This window comes from Bombina bombina, chromosome 3 (assembly GCF_027579735.1).
Source record: "Bombina bombina isolate aBomBom1 chromosome 3, aBomBom1.pri, whole genome shotgun sequence".
Classification (NCBI taxonomy): domain Eukaryota; kingdom Metazoa; phylum Chordata; class Amphibia; order Anura; family Bombinatoridae; genus Bombina; species Bombina bombina.
Window position 1 is genome coordinate 113181884 of NC_069501.1, and position 17598 is coordinate 113199481.

General features: G+C 42.5%; 1 protein-coding gene across 1 annotated transcript in view; it reads left to right on the top strand.

Annotated features, from left to right (window-relative positions):
* Nucleotides 1-17598, top strand: part of GART (phosphoribosylglycinamide formyltransferase, phosphoribosylglycinamide synthetase, phosphoribosylaminoimidazole synthetase) — a 360923-nt gene that overhangs the window by 329740 nt on the left and 13585 nt on the right. The window contains exon 22 of the mRNA XM_053705959.1: nt 1837-2045. Coding sequence (XP_053561934.1) covers nt 1837-2025 — 189 coding nt within the window. The 3' untranslated portion in view covers nt 2026-2045. The remainder of the gene's footprint in view (nt 1-1836; nt 2046-17598) is intronic.

The following is a 17598-nucleotide window of genomic DNA, read 5'->3' on the forward strand; positions in this document are numbered from 1 at the left end:
GGGGATAGGGCAAGTGGGAGGAATATTTAAGCCTTTGGCTGGGGTGTCTGCCTCCTCCTGGTGGGCAGGTGTTGTATTTCCCAACGGTAAGGAATGAAGTCGTGGACTCTCCCTGCCAGGAAGGAAAGGAATTTATCTGGTAAGCATACATTAGGTTTTCTACAGGTGCGGGGGGCGAGGGGGAGAAGTAGGTTTAGCCTGTATATCAAGATTATAGGTGAGCAGATGGTGGTCTGAGATGGGAAATGGGCGAGCAGAGGTAGGAGAATACCAGATCGATAGTGTCCGTTACGGTGAGTAGGGAATAGGGTGGATTGTGAGAGACCAATGGAGTTTGTGAGTGAGAGAAGTTTAGAGGCAGCAGGGGCAGATGGGTTATCAATGGGGATGTTGAAGTCCCCTAGGATTAGAGCAGGTGTATTTGTAGAGAGAAAGTGAGAAAGCCAGGCAGCAAAGTTGTCAAGGAGTTTGGAGGTTGGTCCAGGGTGGGCGATAGATAACTGCCACACTGAGAGAGAGCAGGGAGAACAGGCGGATGCAGTGGACTTCAAAGGAGGAAAAGGAAAGAGATGGATGAGGATGCAGGTGCTGATAGGAGCAGGAGGCGAGAGGAAGATTCCAACACCGCCACCATGTCTTTCACCTGGCCTAGGTGTGTGGCTAAAGTGGAGACCACCTTGTGTGAAAGCAGCAATTTAAGCAGTGTCAGAAGAAGATAGCCAGGTTTCAGTAATTGCTAGAAGATTGAAAGCATTAGAAACAAACAGGTCGTGAACAGTTGTAAATTTGCTACAGACAGAGCGAGTATTCCAAAGAGCACAAGAAAAGAGAGGGGATAAGCACTCTGGGTTAATAGAAAAGAGATTGTTAGGATTGCGTGACTTAGAGTTTTTGCAGTGGGAGACTGAGTGAGAGTGTAAAAGTGTGGTGATTGCTGCAGGGCCAGGGTTAGGAGAGATGTCACCAGCAGCAAGCAGTAGTAGGAGTGTGAGTGACAGAAGGTGAGAGTGAGACTTGTAGGAGCGCGTATGACTAGACACAGGAGAGTTGGATGGGGAAGTATTTCTAAGGAGACAGAGTAGTTCATGAAAGGACAGCATAGGGGATGAGAGAAGGGAGGGTGAGATACTGATAGTGTGGGGGTTATTGTTATAGGGAAGTGCAGTGAGTTTTAGGAAAAGGGCAGACAAATAGCAGAAAAGACATGGAGAGCATTGTGTAGGTGTATAGTTAGTGAGGTTTACCTGTTTGTGGGACTGCAGTATCCCCCTCCAGTTCTTAACTCTCCCACTTGTAACAGAGGCCACTTAGAAGCACATAGTCAAGGCTCAGATAGCCTTTGCTCAACTGTATATAGCAGTGAGGTTTGAGTTGTAATGATTTAATTCAAGGCAGCTGTGTACAAGCAGACTAGTTAAGTAGACTGGAGTTACACACACTTGCAAATTTTTTTGGGGGGACGGGACAAATGGCTGTGGATGCACACAGAAATTGTACAAAGGAACTAATAACAAATCTACAGAAATGTCATAAATTCAGACATCAGAAGTGATGCATACCAGTGTATTGCAAACAGATTTAAGGGACGTGGGAAGACAACCAGACAGACAAAGGAAGCAGGAGAGATGCATACCAGTGTATTGCAAACAGGTATAATAAACTTAAAGAATAGTACATTTAAAAAAATCTAATTTTGTTTACTAATATTCAAAATCCAATGTCAATCAGAATGAGAGATACATTTCTTATATAAAATATTGAAACTATATACTGTATGAAAAAAATTAACATTTAGAAATGTCTTTCTTAATTTGTCTTCTTTTTCTGTTCTTACAGGAGGAAGTTGATGCTGGTGCTATTATTTTCCAGGAGTCTGTTCCGGTGCATATAGGTGACACAGAGGATACTCTGTCAGAAAGGGTTAAACAGGCTGAGCACCGAGCCTTTCCTGCAGCTCTGCAGCTGGTGGCCAGTGGAGCAGTGAAGCTGGGCACAGATGGCAAACTCTGCTGGGACGTTAAATAAAACTAGTAAACAACGGATTGGTGTGTAATAACTTTATAGAATCCTATATTCACCCTAAAAAGTTATTTTCACTATAAATATCAACAGGTTGTTGATGGAAATAAATCTTATATCCAATAATGGCCTTTTAAGGAGCAAAAAGAAAATGCCCTAATATATTGCAGTATTTTACTATTGTGCAATTGCTGCTTATAATTGTGATTTTAACTCCTCTGCAGGGGGTAAAGTCAGATCTAGAGCAATAGTGCACTACTGGGAGCTAGCTGAACACATCTGGTGTGCCAATGACAAAAGATATGTGCGTAGCCACCAATTACCAGCTAGCTCCCTACAAAGGATACCAAGAGTAAGGAGAGAGTTTGATAAAACGTTTTTTAAATTACATGCTGTAACAGAAACCTGAAAGTTTCATTTTGATTTTCATGTCCCTTTAAGCAACTATATCATAACCTTTAGCAGGGGCGGAGCATTCAGTTTGAGCATGACTGGCCTATACACAGGTTACATACAATTTCTTTTTAATGACACGATGAGTCCATGGATCATCTTAATTACTATTGGGAATATCACTCCTACCCAGCAGGAGGCAGCAAAGAGCACCACAGCAAAGCTGTTAAATATCACCTCCCTTCCCTCCCAACCCAGTCATTCTCTTTGCCTACGTTAAGAGCAAGGAGGTGGTAAATTAGGTGTTAGAAAAGATTCTTCAATCAAGAGTTTATTATTTTTAAAGTAAAGTATTACAAGATTGTGCTGCTTTGTCCTAGGGTGTAGCTGTAGTTCATATCAGTCTTTTCAGTAGAGCAGTGGTGGCTTTAGAGCAATGAGAACTGGTGGGACATAATTCTCACTGCGCCTCCCATGTATTTTATGCGGCCCTAACTCCTAAAGCCTGAGTGAAATTACTCAGTCTTTCATTTCTCCACAGGTCGATGTGAGGGAGAGGACCTCTCAAACCTGGTGAGCTGCCTTGCTGTCAGGCAGATGTACGAGGTAAGTGCTAACTTTATCATTTCTGGGGCAACAGGAAATACACTCAGAAAGAAGTTTCAAACCAATAATAGACAAAATAAAGGGCTCAGAATAAAAAAGGGGCACTTTATTTTTTGTGGGACATGTAAACTCTCCTAGACTGGAGAGGACTTTTGACAGCCTTATGATGCAGGCACTTGGGCTGGGAGAGAAGTTTTTGCAAGATGGCTCTGGTAGTTAAAATCTCCCGGCAGTTAAACTTAGAAAGATACCGACCGGGAGATTGTTTCTTAATGGCAACGCCCATGATGGGCGGATCATAACTGAGTTGCGCGCCACTTTCATTGCGCCTCAGTGTGAGACACATCACGGATAGAGATCTTCATGGTCTGCCTAGAAATGCATGATTCTCTGTCAAGCATGCATTTCTAGGACCGGAGAGCGGCTACATTCCTCTCCTTCTGATCGTCTTCTGAAATAAGAGGGAAGGCTCCGGTATAGCGAGTCAGGTAGGCACCTCAGCAAAGCTGCTGAGTTGTAGAGGTGCTATATTGCTATTAATTGGTTGACTTAGTATTTTTGCAAGCTTTGTAAAAAAAAGTTACACTTTTAAATTTAAAGAGACAGTAACGTTTTTTCACTTAAAAATGTTTATTATAAGTTTAAGGTTTTTATTTGATAATTGAATCAGAATGGACCAAGGGGCCTTGCAAAATGTTGCTTGTTCCTTGTGTTTTGATGCCAATGTGGAACCACCAATCCCTTTCTGTTCCTCATGTATTGAGAGGACTTTAAATTATAGGGATAAACTTTTTTTTTCTGAGCCAACATTTTCTAAAGCGGATGTTGTCCAGGAGTCTAATGACGAGGTTCAATATATGCCGCAGCTTTCTCCTCAAGCGTCCCAAATTTTACCTCCCTCACATGCAGTGCCCTGCGCTTCCTCTCAAGCTCCCGCTGGAGTTACTTTAAGGGACATCGCGCTTCTCATGTCTTCTGCAGTTTCAGAGGCGTTGTCTGCTTTTCCAATGTTGCAGGGAAAGCGTAAGAGGAAAATCAGACATTCAGTAAGCAAGGTTTCTGACGCAGTTGTTGCTATTTCAGATGCCCCCTCCCAGAAGCCTGAGGAGGAGGATACCGTAGTAGCATCTGAAGGTGAAATTTCAGATTCTGACAGTGTAATTCCTCTTGCTGATACTGAAGTTGTATCTTCAGGTTTAAACTGGAACACCTCCGTCTGTTACTTAAGGAGGTTTTAGCTACATATGACGACAGCGTCTCCACGGTCGTTGTTAATCCTAAGAAATCCAGTAAGCTAAACAAATATTTTGAGGTACCTTCCTCGATAGACGTTTTTCCAGTACCAGACCGAGCTTCTGAGATCATTGCTAAGGAGTGGGAGAGACCGGGTATCCCTTTCTTTCCATCTCCTATATTTAAAAATGTTTCCCATAGCCGACTCGGTTAAGGAGGCTTGGCAAACAGTCCCCAAGGTGGAAGGAGATGTTTCCACCCTAGCTAAGAGAACTACTATTCCCATAGAGAATGGGAATCCTATGGACAAAAAAAAGAGGGGTTACTCCAAAAAATGTATGTACACCAGGGCTTACAATGACAGCCAGCTGTGTGCATTGCTACCGTTACTAGTGCTGCAGCATATTGGTTTGATGCGTTGTCTGATGCTATTAGGACAGACACTCCCCTGGATGAGATCCAGGATAGGATAAAAGCTCTTAAATTGGCAAATTCCTTTATTACGGATGCTTCCCTTCATGTTATCAAACTGGGAGCAGTTCTAGCTCGCAGAGCCTTATGCTTAAAACCTTGGTCTGTGGATGTATCCTCTAAGTCCAAACTTTTAGCGATTCTTTACAAGGGGAAGACCTTTTTTGGACCGGGCTTGATGGAGATAATCTCTGATATTACGGGAGGTAAAGGTCATCTTCTCCCTCAGGGTATCTCCCTCAGGGTAAGAAAAACAAACAGAAGGGACGACAGAGTAATTTTCGTTTCTTTTGAAATTTCAACGGAAATACTTCCTCTTCCGCCTCCAAGCAGGAACAGGCTAAACCTTCATGGAGACCCAATCAGTCTTGGAATAAGGGAAAACAATCCAAGAAGCCTGCTATTGAGTCCAAAGACTGCATGAAGGGCCTGCCCCCGATCCAGGACCGGATCTTGTAGGGGGCAGACTTTCCTTTTTTTCTCAGGCCTGGGTTCAAGATGTTCAGGATCCCTGGGCAGTAGACATAGTGTCCCAGGGATACAAACTAGAGTTCAAAATTTTTCCTCCCAGAGGCAGGTTTCTGCTTTCAAGATTATCTGTAGATCAGACATAAAGAGAGGCGTTCTTACGCTGTGGAAGAGACCTCTCCGACCTGGGAGGGATAGTTCCTGTTCCGATACAGGAACAGGGTCTGGGATTTTATGCCAATCTGTTCGTGGTTCCCAAAAAAGAGGGAACTTTCAGGCCAATTTTAGATCTCAAGAGTCTAAACAAATTCCTCAGAGTACTGTCCTTCAAGATGGAAACTATTCGTTCCATTCTCCCTTTGATCCAAGAGGGTCAAATTATGACAACAGTGGATTTAAAGGACGCGTACCTGCATGTTCCCATTCACAGGGATCATCACAAGTTTCTAAGGTTTGCCTTTCTAGACAAACACTTCCAATTCGTGGCTCTTCCCTTCGATCTTGCCACAGCTCCCAGAATTTTCTCAAAAGTTCTGGGATCGCTGTTGGCGGTGCTTCGGTTACGGGGTATTGCAGTGGCGCCCTATCTGGATGACATCCTGGTCCAGGCGCCATCCTTTCAACAAACAAGTTCCCACACGGAAATGTTGTTATCCTTCCTGCGATCTCACGATTGGAAGGTAAATTTGGAAAAGAGCTCCTTTGTTCCAAATACAAGGGTAACCTTGGGAACCATAATAGATTCCCTATCAATGAAGATTTTTCTGACAGAAGTCAGGAAATAAAGATTTTTGATACGTGTCTAGCTCTTCAGTCCACTCCTCGGCCATCAGTGGCTCAGTGCATGGAGGTAATTGGGCTGATGGTGGTGGCAATGGACATCATCCCGTTTGCTCGGTTCCACCTCAGACCTCTGCAGTTAAACATGCTCAGGCAATGCAACGGAGATTATGCGGACTTGTCTCCTCGAATTCTACTGGAGCAGGAGACAAGGGATTCTCTTCAATGGTGGTTGTCTCTGGATCATCTCTCCCAGGGAACCTGCTTTGCAGACCATCCTGGGTGATTGTGACAACAGGCGCCAGCCTTCTAGGATGGGGAGCAGTCTGGGGCTCCCTAAAGGCTCAGGGAGTTTGGACTCAGTCTCTGTCCTACCTATAAACATTCTAGAACTCAGAGCGATCTTCAATGCTCTTCTGGCCTGGCCATAGTTAGCCTCGGTCCAGTTTAACAGGTTCCAGTCGGACGACATAACTTCAGTGGCTTACATCAATCATCAAGAAGGAACGAGGAGTTCCTTAGCGATGACAGAGGTAACCAAAATAATTCAGTGGGCGGAATCCCATTCTTGCTGTCTGTCAGCGAGCCACATCCCAGGGGTGGACAACTGGGAGGCGGACTTCCTGAGCAGGCAGACCTTTCATCTGGGGGAGTGGGAACTCCATCCGGAAGTGTTTTCCTGCCTGATTCTCAGATGGGGTCAGCTGGAATTGGACCTCATGGCATCTCGTCAGAATGCCAAGCTTCCAAGATATGAGTCCAGGTCCAGAGACCCCCAGGTGGAGCTGATAGATGCCCTGGCAGTGCCTTGGTCTTTCAGCCTAGCTTATGTATTTCCTCCGTTTGCTCTTCTTCCCAGGGTGATTGCTCAAGTCAAACAGCAGAGGGCGTTGGTAATTCTCATCGCCCCTGTGTGGCCTCGCAGGATTTGGTATGCGGATCTGGTGGACATGTCATCTCAGCCTCCATGGAAGCTACCATTGAGGAAAGACCTTCTCATTCAAGGTCCCTTCCATCATCCGAATCTAGTTTCTCTGCAACTGACTGCCTGGAGATTGAACGCTTAATTTTATCTAAGCAAGGTTTTTCTGATTCGGTTATAGATACTTTAATTCAGGCACGTAAGCCTGTTACTAGGTAAATTTACCATAAGATATGGCGTAAATATCTTTATTGGTGTGATTCCAGGGGCTACTCCTGGAGTAGGGTTTGGATTCCCAGGATTTTGTCCTTTCTCCAAGAAGGATTGGAGAAGGGGTTGTCAGCAAATTCCTTAAAGGGACAGATTTCTGCTTTATCTATTTTGTTACACAAGCGTCTGGCAAATGTTCCAGGCATACAATCTTTTTGTCAGGCTCTGACTAGAATCAGGCCTGTATTTCGACCAGTTGCTCCTCCTTGGAATTTAAATTCAGTTCTTAGTGTTCTTCAAGGGGTTCCGTTTGAACCTATGCATTCCATAGATATCAAGTTGTTATCTTGGAAGGTTTTATTTCTGGTTGCTATTTCCTCTTCTCGAAGAGTATCTGAGCTTTCGGCTTTGCAATTTGATTCTCCTTATCTTATTTTCCAAATTTATAAAGTGGTGTTGTGTACTAAACCTGGTTTTCTTCCTAAGGTTGTTTCAGACAGGAATATTAATCAGGAGATTGTTGTTCCTTCTTTGTGTCCTAATCCTCCTCCTAAGAAGGAACGTCTGTTACATAATTTGGACATAGTCCGTGCTTTAAAGTTTTACTTACAAGCAACTAAGGATTTTCGACCATCATCTTCTTTGTTTGTTGTTTTTTCAGGGAAATGTAGGGGTCAGAAAGCTACGGCTACCTCTCTTTCTTTTTGGCTGAAGAGTATCATCCATTTGCATATGAGACTGCTGGACAGCAGCCTCCTGAACGAATTACGGCTCATTCCACTAGGGCTGTGGCTTCCTCATGGGCATTGAAAAATTATGCTTCTGTTGAACAGATTTGCAAAGCTGCAACTTGGTCGTCTCTTCACACTTTTTCCAAATGTAATACTTTTGCCTCGGCTGAGGTTGCTTTTGGGAGAAAGGTTCTTCAAGCAGTGGTGCCTTCCGTTTAGGTTCCCTGTCTTGTCCCTCCCTTTTCATCCGTGTACTATAGCTTTGGTATTGTATCCCACAAGTAAAGATTAAATCCGTGGACTCATTGTATCTTTAAAAAGAAAAGAAAAATTATGCTTTCCTGATAAATTTGTTTCTTTTTAGATACGATGAGTCCACGGCCCGCCCTGTTTTTTATAAGACAGGTCTTTGTTTTTGTTAAACTTCAGTCACCTCTGCACCTTGGCTTTTCCTTTCCATTCCTAACTTCGTTCGAATGACTGGAGTGGGAGGGAAGGGAGGAGCTATATATACAGCTCTGCTGTGGTGCTCTTTGCCTCCTCCTGCTGACCAGGAGGCGATATCCCACAAGTAAGGATGAAATCCGTGGACTCATCGTATCTAAAAAGAAACAAATTTATCAGGTAAGCATAAATTTTCTTTTCCGCATTCCTGACCGTGTGGCAAAGGAGATATTCTAGTCCGCAGGGGTCTGGTTATAGGAGGTGGTGAGTGCCCCAGCCATTGTGGGTGCCGTTTTTGTTTTCATACTTTAGTCCATATTGATATTTCTTCTACAAGATACGAGTCCACGGATTTCATCCTTGTGGGATATTATCCTCCTGCTAACAAGAAGTGGCAAAGAGCACCACAGCAGAGCTGTATATATAGCTCCTCCCTTCCCTCCACCCCCAGTCATTCTCTTTGCCTGTGTTTGTACTAGGAAGAGGTAAAGTGAGGTGTTAGTTTTAGTTTCTTCAATCAAGAAGTTTTTTATTTTAATTTAAATAGTTTTTTATTATTGCCCATAAAACATCAACAATAATACTGTGACAGAGAGAAAAACTTATGTCAAATTACACAGGCCAAACATGTTAAGATTTTCAAATTTCACAAGATATATAAACATATAACAGTTGGAAAAATGATTCATTGTAGGGGAGATCTCTCATTGTAAAGTCTCTTAAGTGTCCAAAAGCATAGTGTCCCAAGTAGCTTTACATAAAGATCCATAACTTAACCATCGAGGACCCATGCCAGCACAAGCTTTATCATTGTCTGTTTAGCTATTGATTGGGCAATTGGTTTTCGACACATGCTCCCTTAAGGTTTCTTATCTTTTTCTCAGATAGTGATATATTCTCACAAGGGAGCATCTTTATATTGGGGGTAACAATGTTAAACGTTTTTGATCACATCAACTATTGTAACTTAACCATAACCGTTAATTCTACTAATAACCTGGAACATAAATAATAAGAGTAATAAAAAGAAAAAAAAAGATAATAAAAATAAAAACAAAAAAAATCAAGGAAAGTAGTGTTTCGTCACTGTACCTTTATCTCTTATGTTATCTAGAGATATCTTACTCATCTAGCCTCATTTTATAATATCCTATTCAGAGCTGTCAATTATCTTTTTATCACCTCTATCTTGGCCTTGTTTGCCCTTCCTTCAGCTTGCTGCATTCTCAACTGCTCTAGATCTCCTGTATGTATTACTCTCCATTATCCAATAATACCAGATCTTCTGAAATTGGGTTTCTGTATTCTGTATAAATGCAGCTGACTCATACATCAGATATACCGAGTGGATTCTAGCTAACACTTCTGACCATGATGGAGTATCAACCTTCCAATACTTAGCTATGGCTATTCTCGTTGTGGTGCATAAAATTCTAATGAAGGTGTTGATATGTTTGTTAAGTCTCGGTATGTTTTCATGTAGCAGGGCCTGAGCAGAGGTGAGAGAGATTCTTTCATCTAATACCCTACTCAGCAAAGAGGACAATTCGTTCCATACACCCCTAACTTTTGGACACTCCCACCACATGTGGATATATGATCCCCGTATCCCACAGCCTCTATAGCAAAAGTTAGAGCTCACAATTCCCATACGGGCCGTCTTAGTAGGGGTCAAGTACCATCTGTAGGATGTTTTAAGCACATTTTCTCTGAGATCAGCACTAATAAGTCCCTTACTAGCCTGGTGCAGAGTCTGTGTCCATTTATCTAGGTCCAGTTCTTTATCTAAGTCTGTTTCCCACTGTAACATTAACCTAGTTTTGGTGTTGGCTCTCGTTTCTTGGATGGAGATGTAGAGTCTAGAGATCGCTCTTTTGGACCTAGTAGTTGAAGTGCATAGTTGTTCTAACTCAGTTAGCCGATAACAAACTGTGTGCTGTGAGAGGTAAGTCCTTATGGCTGAGGTTACCTGAAGGTATAGAAACTACTGGAGTGGAAGAGGATCCAGTCTCTGCTGTAACTGGGTGAAAGTCATTATCTTACCCTGAAGTTGCATGTCAGCCACCCTGTACAACCCCTTGTTCTCCCATTTCTTAATATGATGCCTAAATTCCTTATGTATGATGTTCTTTAAGGGCCTAATCACTGTGTGTGCAGGGAGTAATATCTCTGTGTGACTCAATTGTTTCCACTGGTGTCTAGAATATTGCGTGATCCTGTTCTGAATTAACTTGCGGTCGCTATAGGTTTCATCTCGCCAGAGTATGTCATCTGGGTTCTCCTGCCCCGCCAGTTTTGCTTCTAAGATAGGCCAGAGCACTTCATTTTGCTTCCTACTTAGGATTGAGTCTTGGGCTAACCTTGCTGCTTTATAATAATCTAGTAAGTTTGGGGCCCCCACTCCTCCCAATTGCCTATGTCTGTTTAGAATTTGACGAGGGATTCTCGGATGCTTGTTGTCTCTCAGGAAACTATGAATGTCTCTCTGTAAATTTACTATATCTGGGGTCACAATCTTAATTGGAAGCACCCTGAACAAATAAAGAATTCTGGGTAGAATCGTCATCTTAACCGCGGATAATCTACCATACCATGGGAAACCCATCTTACTCCATTTTCTCAAATCTGATCTCATGGTTTTAAGCATCGGGGCGTAGTTTGCCTCATATAACTTAGACGAGTGTGTTGTCAGTTTTATACCTAAGTAGTTAAGCCCGTTCGGTACCCATCTGAAATCAAAATTGGCCTCAATTATTTTTATAGTGTGTTTTGGTAATGATAGTGGGAGTGCCTCACACTTCTCTGCATTAATTTTGTAGCCTGATATCTGGGAGAATGAGTGTATTGCTTGGTAGACATGAGGGAGCGATACCAATGGCCTGGAGATAGTGAGCAACACATCGTCCGCAAATAGAGTGATTTTGTGATTTAAAGTACCTACCTCTAGGCCAGTTATATCTGGGCAGTTGCGAATATAGGCCGCCAATGGCTCAATACAGATTGCGAATAATAAAGGTGAGAGTGGGCATCCCTGTCTTGTACCATTTAGGATGGGTATATTATCTGATTGGTGTCCAATTGCCCTGATATGTGCTGTAGGTGATGAGTATAATCCTTTAATAGCTTGTAGAAATCTATCTTTAAAGCCTAGTTCTGTCAGCAGTGTTATCATATACCTCCAGTCAACCCTATCAAATGCCTTCTCCGCATCCAACGAAAGGATCAGAGAAGGCACTTTGTGGTCCCACAGAAAGTCTATAACAGATACCATTCTACGAATATTGTCTGGGGCTTCCCTATCCTTAATAAATCCTACCTGATCGGGGTGTATTATTCTGGGTAATATATGTTTCAATCTGTTGGCCAAAATTTTCGTTACTACTTTAAGATCTTGGTTGATTAGGGAGATTGGACGGTAGCTAGAACAAAGAGTAGGGTCCTTCCCTTGTTTTGGGATGACCACTATCTTAGCTCGTAGCAATTCTGGGGGTATCTCTCCTCCTTCCATTATGTGATTCGCAAACACCAATAAGTGGGGGATTAAGATGTCCTTGAACGCTTTATAATATTCTCCAGAGAATCCATCAGGCCCCGGAGCCTTACCCGGCTTAAGGTCCTTAATGGCACTGATCACCTCTGCCTTTGTAATTTTGGAATTCAGAATTGCATTATCTTCGTCAGTGAGTGGTTGTAAATTTGCTTTTAGTAGGAAAGACCTAAACAGCTCTCTTGTTTCTAGCGTCTGTTGCACCTTTGTGCCATCATATAGATCTCTATAAAACTGGGCAAAGGCGTTAACAATTTCTTGGGGATGGGAGGTTAATCTGCCAGACGTAGTCTGAATAGTTGGTATGGAGAGGATTTGGTAGTTATCCCTGATCTTTTTAGCAAGATATCTATCGGGCTTATTAGCAAAAATAAAGTAGTTTTCAGTTTCTGTGCTGCCCTAATAGATTGGTCATTAAGAATATTATGTAATTCTTGCTTTTTATTGGTAAGTTTATGTAAGGCTATTTTTGAGTTAGTCGCTTTATGAGTTTGTTCGAGTTTAGCAATCTCAGCATTTAATCTTCTAATTATAGTCTCTTTTTGTTTTTTATACATTGCTTTCTCCTTAATTAGCATCCCTCTGATTACTGCCTTGTGTGCCGCCCAGGGTATAATAGGATTTACCGTCGTGTCTATATTAATCTGCCAATATTCTTTTAAATTTTGTAATACTTTGTCTTTTATATGTGGGATTTTAATACAGGTTGGGTCATAGGTCCACGTTTTAATCCTTCTCGGGTCAGTTAAGTCACCAAAACAAAGTATAGTCATCGAGTGGTCTGACCATACACAGGGCAGGATATCTACTGAGTGTAGTGTCGGCTGAATAATTTGGCTTGTAATAACATAGTCAAATTTTGAGTAGCTGTTGTGGGCTGCTGAGTAATAAGTGGTTTCTTCCCTCCCTCTATTCAACAATCTCCAAGTGTCCTGCAGCGTGTGTTGGTTTAGTGAATCTAAGATATTTTTTGCTGTTACTCCTTGTCTCTGTTTTTTTTTGGAATGTAGAGTAAGAGTCTGTTTAGTCAGTGCCTGCAAGTCAATGTTAAAGTCTCCTGCCAATATAATTCTCCTTCTAGACCAACCCGTCAACAGATTAGAGATCATGTTAAAGAATTTATCCTGCTGTTCATTAGGGGCATACACATTGCACAAAAGCACCTCCTCCCCCCCCCAGCTGCCCCAAAACCAACAGGTATCTGCCCTCCTTATCCGATATTGTTTCCTTATGTATGAATGGGATCGAGGAATGAATTAGGATAGAGACTCCTCTTTTCTTTGCATCTAATGCAGAATGGAATTGCATTGGATAATCTCTTGCCCAATATTTGGGGATAGTGGTTTTCAAAAAATGGGTTTCTTGAAGATAGATAATAGTGGCCCTCAACTTTCTATAATTTGACATCGCTGTTCGCCTTTTTACATCGGTGTTTAAACCTCTCGCATTATGCGAGAGTAAGACTATTCTAGGTAATGACATAACAAGGAATTATCTGTAAGTGCGTGTTTATCTTAGCGCTATATGTATGGAGGTCATGTGGTTGAGTCATACCGCCCCAGGGAACTCTTGTACCTGTATATGTGAAATACTCCCACCTCTGCTCAGAGAACCTTCTCGACCCTTCAGGGTTCCAATCCCTTTGTAAGACAGCTTTAGTAGATGAGACTATAACCCTTGTACAGTGATTCGTACATCTATTTGAGAAAAAAATAAAACATAACATAAAGAACAGTAACTTATAAAAACAAACATTTCGATTGAACATATAGCCAACCAGGAGTTAGGTAAACCTTAAATGCTATCCTAACACAAATTGCTAACATTACTTTACTCCTAAGGAGTGAGGAAACTCATAGTAGATCCCCAGATCTTGTCTCCTGTCAACCTCTCAGGTTTCAGCCTATCCGAGAGGGACAGGAAACAACTTGAAGTGAGTCCATCCCAGTGTTATCTGTTTAAGACAGTTTTCTACATTCTAAAGACTTCAGGTTTTAGTCTTCTTCTTGGTTACTTTCTGCCATTTAGATCTCTGGGATTTTGCACGGGGCTGGGGAAGACCAGATGTGTGTGGTGGGGGTTCTTCTGACAGGTGCTCCGGAGGTTCTAGGTTCAGAAATTTGCAAAGATCTGGTATTTCTCCAACATAGGTGTGTCCGGTCCACGGCGTCATCCTTACTTGTGGGATATTCTCTTCCCCAACAGGAAATGGCAAAGAGCCCAGCAAAGCTGGTCACATGATCCCCCCTAGGCTCCGCCTTCCCCAGTCATTCTCTTTGCCGTTGTACAGGCAACATCTCCACGGAGATGGCTTAGAGTTTTTTGGTGTTTAAATGTAGTTTTATTCTTCAATCAAGAGTTTGTTATTTTAAAATAGTGCTGGTATGTACTATTTACTCTGAAACAGAAAAGAGATGAAGATTTCTGTTTGTAAGAGGAAGATGATTTTAGCAACCGTTACTAAAATCGATGGCTGTTTCCACACAGGACTGTTGAGATGAAGTAACTTCAGTTGGGGGAAACAGTGTGCAGTCTTTGCTGCTTGAAGTATGACACATTTCTAACAAGACTTGGTAATGCAGGAAGCTGTCATTTTCCCTATGGGATCCGGTAAGCCATTTTATTAATAGTATAAAGGGCTTCATAAGGGCTTTAAAGACTGGTAGACATTTTTCTGGGCTAAAACGATTATTTTATAAGCATTGTTAATAGTTTATAGCTTTGAGGAGTTATTTTATTCTTGGGAATTATGTTAAAAAAACGGCAGGCACTGTATTGGACACCTTTTTCACTGGGGGCCTTCTCTAATCATAGGCAGAGCCTCATTTTCGCGCCACTAATGCGCAGTTGTTTTTGGGAAGCAAGGCATGCAGATGCATGTGTGAGGAGCTCAGATACACAGAAAAAGCTTACTGAAGGCGTCATTTGGTATCGTATTCCCCTCTGGACTTGGTTGGGTCTCAGCAAAGCAGATACCAGGGACTGTATAGGGGTTAAATATAAAAACGGCTCCGGTTCCGTTATTTTAAGAGTTAAAGCTTTCAAATTTGGTGTGCAATACTTTTAAGGCTTTAAGACACTGTGGTGAAATTTTGGTGAATTTTGAACAATTCCTTCATACTTTTTCGCATATTCAGTAATAAAGTGTGTTCAGTTTAAAATTTAAAGTGACAGTAACGGTTTTATTTTAAAACGTTTTTTGTACTTTGTTTTCAAGTTTATGCCTGTTTAACATGTCTGAACTATCAGATAGACTATGTTCTGTATGTGAGGAAGCCAGGGTTCCTTCTCATTTAAATAGATGTGATGCATGTGACAAACAATTTAGAGAAAATGATGCCCAAGATGATTCCTCAAGTGAGGGGAGTAAGCATGGTACTGCATCATCCCCTCCTGTGTCTACACCAGTCTTGCCCACACAGGAGGCCCCTAGTACATCTAGTGCGCCAATACTTCTTACTATGCAACAATTAACAGCTGTAATGGATAATTCTATTAAAAACATTTTAGCCAAAATGCCCACTTATCAGCGAAAGCGCGACTGCTCTGTTTTAGATACTGAAGAGCATGAGGACGCTGATGATAATGGTTCTGACGTGCCCTTACACCAGTCTGTAGGGGCCAGGGAGGTTTTGTCTGAGGGAGAAATTTCAGATTCAGGAAAAATTTCTCAACAAGCTGAACCTGATTTTATTACATTCAAATTTAAATTGGAACATCTCCGCGCTCTGCTTAAGGAGGTGTTATCTACTCTGGATGATTGTGACAACTTGGTCATTCCAGAGAAATTATGTAAGATGGACAAGTTCCTAGAGGTCCCGGTGCCCCCCGAAGCTTTTCCTATACCCAAGCGGGTGGCGGACATTGTAAACAAAGAATGGGAAAGGCCCGGCATACCTTTTGTCCCTCCCCCTATGTTTAAGAAATTGTTTCCTATGGTCGACCCCAGAAAGGACTTATGGCAGACAGTCCCTAAGGTCGAGGGGGCGGTTTCTACTCTAAACAAACGCACTACTATCCCTATAGAAGATAGTTGTGCTTTCAAAGATCCTATGGACAAAAAATTAGAAGGTTTGCTTAAAAAGATGTTTGTTCAGCAAGGTTACCTTCTACAACCAATTTCATGCATTGTTCCTGTCACTACAGCGGCGTGTTTCTGGTTCGATGAACTAGAAAAGTCGCTAGATAAAGAATCTTCTTATGAGGAGATTATGGACAGAATTCATGCTCTTAAATTGGCTAACTCTTTTACTTTAGACGCCACTTTGCAATTAGCTAGATTAGCGGCGAAAAATTCAGGGTTTGCTATTGTGGCGCGCAGAGCGCTTTGGCTAAAGTCTTGGTCAGCGGATGCGTCCTCCAAGAACAAATTGCTTAACATACCTTTCAAGGGGAAAACGCTGTTTGGCCCTGACTTGAAAGAGATTATTTCAGATATCACTGGGGGAAAGGGCCACGCCCTTCCTCAGGATAGGTCTTTCAAGGCTAAAAATAAACCTAATTTTCGTCCCTTTCGCAGAAACGGACCAGCCTCAAGTTCTACATCCTCTAAGCAAGAGGGTAATACTTCTCAAACCAAGCCAGCCTGGAGGCCAATGCAAGGCTGGAACAAAGGTAAGCAGGCCAAGAAACCTGCCACTGCTACCAAGACAGCATGAGATGTTGGCCCCCGATCCGGGACCGGATCTGGTGGGGGGCAGACTTTCTCTCTTCGCTCAGGCTTGGGCAAGAGATGTTCTGGATCCTTGGGCGCTAGAAATAGTCTCCCAAGGTTATCTTCTGGAATTCAAGGAGCTTACCCCCAAGGGGAAGGTTCCACAGGTCTCAATTGTCTTCAGACCACATAAAAAGACAGGCATTCTTACATTGTGTAGAAGACCTGTTAAAAATGGGAGTGATTCATCCTGTTCCATTAAGAGAACAAGGGATGGGATTCTACTCCAATCTGTTCGTAGTTCCCAAAAAAGAGGGAACATTCAGACCAATTTTGGATCTCAAGATCCTAAACAAATTTCTCAGGGTTCCATCGTTCAAAATGGAAACCATTCGGACAATTCTTCCTACCATCCAGGAAGGTCAATTCATGACCACGGTGGATTTAAAGGATGCGTATCTACATATTCCTATCCACAAGGAACATCATCGGTTCCTAAGGTTCGCCTTTCTGGACAAACATTACCAGTTCGTGGCACTTCCATTCGGATTAGCCACTGCCCCAAGAATTTTCACAAAGGTACTAGGGTCCCTTCTAGCGGTGCTAAGACCAAGGGGCATTGCAGTAGTACCTTACTTGGACGACATACTGATTCAAGCGTCGTCTCTGCCTCAAGCAAAGGCTCATACGGACATTGTCCTAGCCTTTCTCAGATCTCACGGGTGGAAAGTGAACGTAGAAAAAAGTTCTCTATCTCCGTCAACAAGAGTTCCCTTCTTGGGAACAATAATAGACTCCTTAGAAATGAAGATTTTTCTGACAGAGGCCAGAAAATCAAGACTTCTAAGCTCTTGTCAAGTACTTCATTCTGTTCTTCTTCCTTCCATAGCGCAGTGCATGGAAGTAATAGGTTTGATGGTTGCGGCAATGGACTTAGTTCCTTTTGTGCGAATTCATCTAAGACCATTACAACTGTGCATGCTCAGACAGTGGAATGGGGATTATACAGACTTGTCTCCGACGATACAAGTAGATCAGATGACCAGAGATTCACTCCGTTGGTGGCTGACCCTGGACAACCTGTCACAAGGGATGAGCTTCCGCAGACCAGAGTGGGTCA